Genomic DNA, 10,695 nt, shown 5'->3' on the forward strand with positions numbered 1-10,695 from the left:
TAAAAATTCTCAAATAATGTTATATTTTTAACTCAAATTAAAAATTTAAATCCGTAAAACTAATACAAACGAATGAGTGCCAAAGATTCCTTCACCTGGTTAGAGGATTCAAACTATGTGATTTAAACTAATTTTGATTTACATAAATTTTTTGTGAGAAAAAATACTGTAACAAATCATTAATCATAATTTAAATCAGGGAACGAATCCCTCTACCAAATATCCTCAAAACTTTCCCCATTTCAGATCTTGTTGGGGCACCAGGTCAATTTATATGGGCCTTAAGAAGTTAAGACCCCATAAAATCACAATAGGCTAAATGACACTTTACTATCAAATCAAATCAAATCAAATCTCATCGATTTGTGTATGGGTTGGTTCACAATAAGAGGCCAATAATGACGTTCTCATAAACAAATGAGAAGGTAAAACAAAGGGGTAATGAACAATTGGTTCTTTCTTGTTGTCTAAAAATCGGTACAATTAATGCAGCAGACAATGGTCCTTATTAGTTTGTGGTGGAATTGACATTGTCACTTTTTTTTTTTTTTAATAACATTATCTGTTGCCACATCAAAGTGAAGGTGTTGTGAGACGATAAAAATTGTTGTAAGCTTTAAATCCGGGGAATTAAGATGATCGGCATATTCATATATGACATTTCCAAACATTCATATAATATACAATTTTCATACAATATCACATATTTCTTTTATAAAAGCAATTTTCACTTTTGACAAATATAAAAAGATAATTAGCAAATTGAGTCTAAAACAATGAGTTGGGGTCTCTATTATTTCCATGATTAGGAGGACATAGATTGATTTCAGCATCTAAAGCTACAATGAGTTGGATTCTTTCTTCTGCTACTTTGCATTTAAAATCATTGAATTTGGGAAAACCCAAAAAGGTGAGAGATCTTTAAGAAAGAAACATGAGTAATGCACGGTTCTTGTTATCAGATCTCATAAATGTAAGGCACGGAAACAAATAAAAATAAATAAATAGAGTTACGCGTCATCAGCGCATGGATTAGTGGTTGAATTGTTTTAAGGACCCTCATTAATGGGATTTGCCGGTCGGATTTATTCTTCAAAATATATGTATTTTTCAGTGCATGGATTTTTCTTTGTTCTTTTAAATAGAAATGGAAGAAGTTAATGTTGAAATATTAGTGATTTTGCATGATTTGTATAACGTTCTAGACTTGGATTGTGAAGATAAAGTCAAAACTTCCATGGCCTTGTACTATTTGTCGTATGAGTTCATAACAATTTGACTAATAGAGTCAGCTTGAATGGGTCATTTTGCAGAATGGTCTTAAAATAGGCCTTCAATGCAACAACGGTGACATTAAGGTTGGTTAGAATGTGAACAGATGACAAATATGATTCTACTTGTCAAGCAGTTTTAACATGTACAACAATTGAACAAACCATTTGGATTCTAGAAAGTTGAAACAAAGTCAACATTGACTCAGTAGAAGGAAGGGGTACGTTTTATAGAGTAAAAAAAAAAAAAAAAACCAAAAACAAATGTGTTTTATTATGTATTGACAGAGTCCATCGAAAGAGGCTATAGAAGGGTATGTTCCAAAACCGCAGCAAATTATGTGTTTATAAGAGACTAAGCTTGTCTGTACTGCACAAACAAAAGACGATTTATTTGTACAATTGTGAAAATGGGACAAAAGATTACACAACATGGTTTCATATCGCAACTTATTTACCATCATGACCACCGAGTTCAGACGCAGCCTTGGCTGCGCGATTTAGCATGTCCGAAACCCAAAGTGCTCCCTTGGCAAAGTAGCTGCTGTTGGCCACAGCACTACCAGCTGCCATGGCAGCTCTTCCCGTGACGGATGCTGCTGTCACAGCGGCTGTCCCGGTAACAAAAGCAGCTGACCTGGTGATATCTGAGACATGGAATCTCTCGTCCACAGATTTAACAGTTTCCATGCTTGAATAGATTGTGTCCGTGAGGCCAAGCCTGTCGCTAAGCTCTGTAAACTTGGCTGCTGCGGTGGCTGAAACTCGGTGTGACTCGTCCAAAGCCTTAGCCTTGATTAACGCGTCTTTGCCTAAAACATAACCTTTGGCTAGCATAGTTTTGACTACTGTCACTGCCTCACCAGGGGAAGAGACAAATTGATCTGTATGGTAAACCTGCTAAAAACAGTATACTAGGATTAAGTAGTAAGGCTTTAAATTCAAATCATTAGTAATGCTAATTTTCATATTAGGCAAATGAATATAGCAATATATCAAGACATGCTAAAGTCCAATTTTGAGTTCGTGTTAGTCTAGAAACGGAAAATTTATCCCCTTTTATTTCTCTTTTCTGTGTATAAATACAAACTTCTTGGCCATTCACTGAAACTGATTAGGAATCTATAAGAATTTCAAAATAAGACGAGGAATCTCATGCAAGACGATTGTATCGGTGATGAACTATGAAACAGCTTGACTAATACCAGATTAAGATTCGATGCATACCGTTGAGCTAAAATTGTCATCAGGATTCCAAGAAGAGCTGCTCCAAGGGTCATATTCAGCCATATATGAGCCCCAGGGTGATATGTGGACGTGTTGGTCGACAATTGTAGCTCCCTAAAAAACCCGAAACCAGTGAAGAAAAAGGAAATGAGCTGATACTTCAGAAGTCAATAAACTAGAGTTAATCCATGATCTATAACAGTTACATTTGAGTTCATGTAGGCAGCTTGAGACCAGATGAAATCTCAAGTTATATCAAAGCACATTCTCAAACAAATCCTTGAAATACGCTTACAAAACAAAGGAACCACGTGATAGTTGTAAATGAAATGGAATTCAATCACTTCAAAACCAAATTCGTTAATAAGGAGAGCACAATTCCCTGCCAAGAAACAACTTACGGTGAGCAACACAGCGGTTTCAAAAGCATAAGCATCTCTGAATGTCACATATGCAGTACAGGCATATTCACCAGACCTGTTAAAAGCAAGTATATCAATAATCAGAGATGAAGAAACTCAAGGATGTTAACATTGTAGATTTCGATGATTTGCAGCCATGATGTGACATTTAACAACCGACATGACTGAGTGCAAAATCTCAAACAGAAAATTAAACCAAGAAAAAGTAAAAGAAAAAAATATAATTCAAGGAATATATGCAATTATGCTTGAAGTGTTCCCACCAATTATGGACAATTACATAAGACTCTCTTTAAAGACATTTAATGATGCTTCTTTTGTGTCAAAGGCCATATTAATGATTGCGAAACTTCTCAAAATCTTAGATTTAGAGCTTAGATGACGGTATTTCATCAAAAATCGCATTCCTGTCTTCTCGGTTCAATAACTAACTGACTTTTTACGATTCAAGTACATGAATATAAAACAGTTGTTATTGTCTCAGAGCAAGTTGACAAGGCATTATGTTTTTTTCCCCTTTTAACTTTCTTTTTTATTGGGGAATAGAAACTCATTACCATGATTGAACCTGTCTGGATATGAGTGGGGACATTATGCATACAAAAAGCAGAGTTGTTGAAGGGACAATCCACAGCTAAAACAACCACATATTTTTATTCACATCAAATCAAATACTCCCACTATACAAGAAGCTGTACGGATTGTCTTAAATTCTTTAAAGATACAATCCTAGATTATGAAGGTGTAGAGACTAAGAAAAATAATGCATCGCTCCCTGAAAGTTGCTTTCGAATTCCTAAGTCCAAAAACTGCTTCTGAAAGTGTTTCAATGATCCGTTAGAAGAGGTTCCGATCAAAGCTACAATATTAGAAAATTTAGAAATCATCTTGACTTTTACAAATGTGGTTACAAAGACTTACTGAATTTTCACAATTTTTAATTCTTTTCTTCTACTGACTAAAAGCAAAAGAAAAATTCATGCCAAACGGCCGTACAGGTGCCAAAAGTTCATGCGGATATAGAAATAAGCAAAAAGTCAATAGTGGAGAATCAATGACAAAACTTCAATCATAATGCAGACTCAGATGAGAAGCGTGACAAAAAGTGAAACTATACCTGATGATTTCAACGTTCTCAACAGCACCACAATGAGTGAAAAAATCATAAATATCCTTCTCAGTTGCATTGGGAGATAAGCAAGTGACCTCTGCAGTATAACCACCAGAGTACATTTCTTTCAACTCTCAAAATGCCGTAAAGGAGGGGATTGAAAGAACCTGTGAAAAGCAGAAAATATGATTAAATGTTTCCTTAACATTCCATAGGAAGTAAATGCAGTTTCTTTTTTCTAGAATGAAGAAGATATTGGCCCTTTTTTTTTTCTTTTTTTTTTTTGGGAGAAGAAACAAAAGAGATAAGAGAAATGTCAGAAATAGATAGAAGGCATTATCACATTGGGACAGCTTCCTATATTTTTGTGATCAACCTTATTTCCAATAACCCTTTTGTGGTCCATACATTACTAAACTGCCCAAAATAACATCTAGTGTAACTTTGTATTATATCCTCCAACCACTAGAAAGAATATTCTTGAATTTCTAAAACTCCAATAGATTATGCATAGAAATTCTCTCAGGGATTATAGTACTTTTTTTTTTTTAGTATTTTATAAATGTTTGAACAGAAGAAACAAAAACGTTATACAAATATCATTGCAAATGTTATAAGGAAACGAAACAAGGTTAAAGCTTTGGAAGCATTTAAAAATCTAATGCCTGATCTCAAACGCTAGCTTGCTTAAGAGCCAAGTTTGAGTTGTATCATAATCATAAGCATATTTAAAAAAAGGTTCTTATAAAACTTAAGCATATTATATATGGAGTTCGCGGGAAAGGTTAAAAAAACAAATAAATAAATAAATAAATAAGCTAAAAGAGTTAGGATTGCCATGAATTAAGTCAGGGAAATCAGTAACCAAAAAAAAAAAAAAGAGGAAAAAAAGGCCAAATAAATTCTTGGGTTTGTTCAGTGTTAAAACTTAACAGCCTTTGACTTGGGCAATCCTTTTTCTTTTTACTGTGGGCTCTGCAATGCGAATCTAAAGCTAAAAAGTTGCCCAAAAGGGGGGTCTCTGAAAACAATTTGAACTTGGCAACAATATGCCTATCGATAACCACGGTGTAAAGTGGGGAGGAAAAAAAGGCCAAATAAATTCTTGGGTTTGTTCAGTGTTAAAACTTAACAGCCTTTGACTTGGGCAATCCTTTTTCTTTTTACTGTGGGCTCTGCAATGCGAATCTAAAGCTAAAAAGTTGCCCAAAAGGGGGGTCTCTGAAAACAATTTGAACTTGGCAACAATATGCCTATCGATAACCACGGTGTAAAGTGGGTTAATTTGTCTAGTTTAATTATAACATAATACTGGAATAATTACGCGATCAGATGATAATAAATTAAAAAAGAACATATCAATACAAACAAACCAAAAAAAAAAAAAGAAAAAAAGTAGATAAGCTATAGCCGAATTCAGATGAACAAAGTAGTATTATTAAAGCTTTCTTAATTAAACTAGTATTAATTAAGTCAGAATAACTCATAATCAACACCATCCAAGCTGATTTAGCTTATCTGAGAAAGCCCAATAAGTTTATTCCCCTTAAGCACAGAAATCTACTAATTTAATTTAATTAACTTGCATATATACCTGTTGGCTCTTGATCGTCAAAGCTTGGAGGCTGGAGCGATTGAATTGAAGTTGAAGCACGGAGAGTGAAAGAGAGAGAGAGAGAGAGAGAGAGAGAGAGAGAGAGAGAGAGAGAGAGAGAGTAATGTCGGCAAGGCAACTAAATTTGCACGTGCGGATGTGCGGGGGTTACAAAACGGAGTTAGTTAGGTCTCATTTAGTCCGTAGATCAAAATTTTAATTTGAAATTAGACGTAATTTTATTTAAAGAGACGTATAATAAAGAGATTTATATTATAATTTAAATTATAATATTGTTTTTATAAAAATATACTTAAATTAAAAATAATTCTAATATCATAATTTTAATTTATGAACTAAACATTTATTTAAATTTTTTATTATAATAAAAAAATAAAATTAATTAACCTCGGTCGTTTCGCTGATTCGAGTTTAGAATTCGAGTTTTGTTACAGTAAAAAATTCTCACAAATAATCACATCTAATTTTTTTACTACAGTAAAAAGTTCTCACATATAATCACATCTTAACTTGAATTCTAAACTCGAATCAGCGAACAAAGTTAAAATAAACGAAATTTTGTTAACCAACTCTCGAATTATCGTCAAACAAACATTAGTGGATTAGTTCAATTGTATCATTGAAAAGCATTACAGTCAAGTCTGGTTACAGTTCAATTGTAACAAACATTACAGTCATTCTGAGTAGCGCGTTAAATACAGACACCTATGTGGCGACGTGGCGTTATCCTGCTGACGCCACGATGATTTCGAGGAATCTGATTGGCCGAGAATCAATTGTGGGATTTAAATCATTGAAAAGCGAACGAACGAAGATCAAAATGGTCGGCAAGATGGTGGCGTTTTCTTCAAGTCTGGTTAAACCCAAATGTAAGATCCACGACACATTCACGTGTCAAAAAAAAGTACTAAAGCTCTTTTAATTTATTAATTTAAATTTTTAATTTAAATTGAGATATAATTTTATATGAGAGTTTTTTATTATAATAAAAAAATTAAATGTGACTGTGTTTGAGAGTTTTTTATTGTAATAAAATTTAAATTCTAAACTCGAATCGGTGAAATGAACGAGACCTAATATTCCTTAAAAATACTAAAATCTCGTTTATTTCACCGATTTAAGTTTAGAATTTGAGTTTTACTATAGTAAAAAATTTTCAGAAATAGTGACATTTAATTTTTTTACTACAGTAAAAAACTCTCACATAAAGTCACATATCAATTTGAATTAAAAATTCAAATCAACAAACTAAACGGACCTTAAAATTCATTTATTTCACTAATTTAAATTTAAAATTCGAGTTTTTTTTTTTAAAAAAAAACAACTAATACAAGAAAACGTCACACCTTTTAGGCAAAGGATAAAAGTGACTGCAAGTATATAGTAGTATAGAGTTATAAATCTCCTACACCGTATAATTCAAGGGAAAAAAAAAACTAAAAGCCAAAACCATAGAAAAATGCTACGAGACTCGATGAAATTGTGTAAAACGACAGGAATATTGATGGTTTGGAATTACGGCAATATGATGATGATGGTAGTGTCTAAAAAAAATAAAGAATAATTGTAATAAAAAAATTAAAATTTCACGTGAGACTCTAAGAAATATAAAATGCTAAACAATACAAATTAATTTATGTAAAAAAATAATATATGTATATGTACATGTATGTGTCTATGTATATGCCCCTTTATCTTACTCCTACTTCTATTAGATACAAATATCTTTCTTTTTATAATATCTTTCTCGTGATTTATTCCTACATATCCTTATTAATTTAAATCTAACTTTACTATTAAAATTTGTTCAGTATGAGACGTACTACTAAGTTTTCTCATGTTTGCAGTTGACACATTATCTACAGTTAACGTCATCTTTTCAACTAAAAGTATATTCATCAAAGTCTCATATAATTTGAGTAGAGATGCTAATAAAATTTTTGCTTATCTTCCTCATCAATTTTAACTCATACACTTAATAATTGAGTTATGCACTTATTAAAATTATTTATATAATCTCTAACATCATTTTCCTCATTCATCTTCTAACTCATACAATTGCTTCTTCATATATAATCTATTTGTTAGAGATTCGACATATAAATTTTTTTTTTAATTTCTTCCATAACTCAAAAAGAGATGTTTCATTCATAACACTATATTTCAATTCAAAGTCAAACTTAAACGTATAAAGCTTACCACTCTCATTTTCAATTCTTCTCAATCTTCATCTTTCATATTTTTTAGCTTTTTTCTTTACAGCGCTTTCATTAATTCCTGCGTACTCTGCCAGATGCTAAAATTACTTTTTCCATTAAACCGCTCAATCTGCTCAAACTTTAATTATCCCAGACACCATCTTGACCCTTTTCTTTTTAACATTCACCACAGCTCTGGTACTGAAAAAAATACACCGCTACACTCATGCAGTAGAAAAATAAACTAAAACAAAAATAAAAGAAAAATAGACAAGACAAAGATTTCTTGGTTCGGAAAATTTTCTTGCGTCCACGTGAGAGTGAGAAAAAATTCACTAGCAGTTTCAAAATCACATTCTCAACAAACTTTCTCAGTTTTTCTTTCTACCCAAAATCCCTTACACCCTTTGTCTATCTCTTTTCTGCACTCTTTTTCTATATTTTTCTCTGAGCATACTATTTAACACACATAAACCATACACAAAATACTTATTTATAGACTCTTAATAAATCATTAAATAACCCTGACTCAAAAAATAAAAAAATGATAACTTACTCAAAAATACAAAATTGTAACTTTTTTAAAACTAATTTGAAGCACTCAGCTAACAGATGCATCGGCAGATTTGTAGTTACATTCATACATTTTTATTTTTGTTTGAATCCTATCAATTGTTTTCTCCTCCGTTTGAAAATGAGTAAACAACATTTCAAAAAAAAAAAAAAAGTGATCAATACTAAAGGGCATGCAAATTGTATTAATTTGTTTATTCAAAAGATTTTTTCTTTTATTTCGCTTATCTTTTTCTTATATGCACAATTAATAATGCTTTGTAGAAATCAGTGAAAATGCTGGCTTAGAGCTAGATAATGGGCTGCGGCGGAGCTGCATGGGGCTGAGTGGGGTTGAAATAATAATAATAATAATAATAATAATAATAATAATAATAGTAATAATATTAATAATATTAATAATAATAATAATAATTTCCTTTTATAAATTTTATGATTTTTCGGTTGTTGCCCACACTCAAATTATCCATAAGCTCCCATTAAACTGTAGTTTTTATCCATCTATATAACCTCATTGGTCATCAAGTGTAGTGCGTTCATAAATATTGCATCAGATTCCTCGAAATTTGTAAATACCAAACTTCATATAATTGTTTTTTTGGCGTAGTTGGATTCTTAATGAAACTTCGTTGATCATAATTTGTCTCTCTCATTCTTTCCGATTTATTTGGCAAATTTTTTTTATAATGATTTTCTGATTGCATCTATTAACTATTTGTACAATTATAGTCTTATAAAATACATATAAATGAAACCAAAAAAAAAAAGTTTTGAGTGGCTATGGGTTTTGTTTTTGTTGGATTTATAATCTATCCCCAATAAATTAAATTTTTCCTTATTATAATTTTGTAGTAAGATTTGTGAATTGTTAAATGACTGTAACTTTGTACGTAATTTGTTTAAATAATTATCAAAAGTTTTCCTTGATTGTAGCAATGTTGAATTATTTCCAAAGAAAATTAGAGGCTGCATTTCTTAGTGAAAAATTAATAAAGCAACATAATCTAAAACAAAAATCAACTGATGCATATCTTCTAATAGATCCTGAGTTAAGGGCTTCATTTTTGGATTAGAAAAAAAAATTTAATTATACTAAAAATAAAACTATTATGCAGTAATTTAGAAGCATGAAAACTCATCATCACCTATATATAATATGTTTTATGATTTTTTTAAAACTTTGACGTACATATATTATTCCCTTATCTAAAAAAACAATAATGTATGGCTCCACTGAAATCAGAAGCAGGCTCCGCCACTAAATGGAGTAAACTTATAAAGGCCAAAACATAGATAATAATAGTGTGGATGCTTTATGAAAAAAATGTATTATACTAAGCATATTCCGTATTTGAATTGAGGTTCTTTGATTTACATATTATTGAGAAAAAACCGACAAAGTTGCCAATATTTACTCTCTTGCCTTCATAATTAATTTTCATTTCTTGATTTGTCGGAGACATTTTTTTTAACGTGTAAGGTATGCAATTATGTAGTGTTATAAAATAAATAATCTATCTCTTTGCCTTCTATGTTGGAATTGAAAATTTGGTATATATAAATGTTATAATTCAAGTATTAGTTTATAAAATATGCAGATAATTGAAGTACATAAAAAAAAAAAAAAGCAGATAATGGAACTTTAGAGCTGACCAAAGGGTAGTTTCTCGATGGACCTTTTCTCTCTCTTGTATGTGAATGATCGATGATCCGTCACATTTCAATCATACATAAGGAAGAAAGTATGTAAGAAGGTCAATATAGTACTGCACACACATATATATATATATATGTATATATATATATATGTATATATATATATGTATATATCGCCCTAAGGAGGATTGCAATTGGCTTGTTGAGGACTAATTGAGTTATTATAATAATGCTAAGAGTGGAAATTAATTCACGTAATTGGGTATGTGGAAGATTAATGTAGTCGATTAACTAGAACGTACTTGCAATGACTACACCGTTGAAAATTACATATTATCTTGAGGCTGATTCTTTGTTATAAGCATGTTGACGCGAGCTTGATTATGGAGTGTTACTTGGAATTTAAACAGTTAAAGTTTGGTTGTAATGGAAGCTAGTACTAAAACAAGCATGTTTTATCGTGTCACATTTATTTAATTAGTTCTCGGTCACCAATATTTTATGTTTGTTTGTGTGTGCGTTTTTTTTTTTTTTGGGTAGAATACCAGTTTTTATATATGTTGAATTTTTATGATAATTAATTTCAATTTCAAGTACTTTCCTTTTTTTTTTTTTTTTTTTT

The 10,695-nt window shown here is 31.2% G+C and overlaps 1 protein-coding gene across 3 annotated transcripts; it reads right to left on the reverse strand.

The window, feature by feature from the left end:
* Positions 1–1,521: 1,521 nt before the first annotated feature.
* Positions 1,522–5,744, reverse strand: LOC21409789 (binding partner of ACD11 1). Of its 3 annotated transcripts, none has more exons than XM_024173824.1 (5): positions 5,626–5,744; positions 4,038–4,198; positions 2,900–2,975; positions 2,499–2,612; positions 1,522–2,171 (listed from the first exon to the last, which is right to left on the reverse strand). In XM_024173824.1, exons 2-5 carry the CDS (start codon positions 4,151–4,153, stop codon positions 1,722–1,724), a joined length of 756 nt encoding a protein of 251 aa, XP_024029592.1. In that variant the 5' UTR covers positions 4,154–4,198; positions 5,626–5,744; the 3' UTR covers positions 1,522–1,721. The 3 variants fall into 3 exon arrangements, with proteins under 3 accessions (XP_024029592.1, XP_010108967.1, XP_024029593.1); XM_010110665.2 differs by having other exon boundaries at positions 1,522–2,168; positions 5,626–5,739; XM_024173825.1 differs by lacking the exon at positions 5,626–5,744 and having other exon boundaries at positions 4,038–4,498.
* Between the last annotated feature and the right edge of the window lie 4,951 nt (positions 5,745–10,695).

This window comes from Morus notabilis, unplaced genomic scaffold (assembly GCF_000414095.1).
Source record: "Morus notabilis unplaced genomic scaffold, ASM41409v2 Scaffold518, whole genome shotgun sequence".
Taxonomy (NCBI): Eukaryota; Viridiplantae; Streptophyta; class Magnoliopsida; order Rosales; family Moraceae; genus Morus; species Morus notabilis.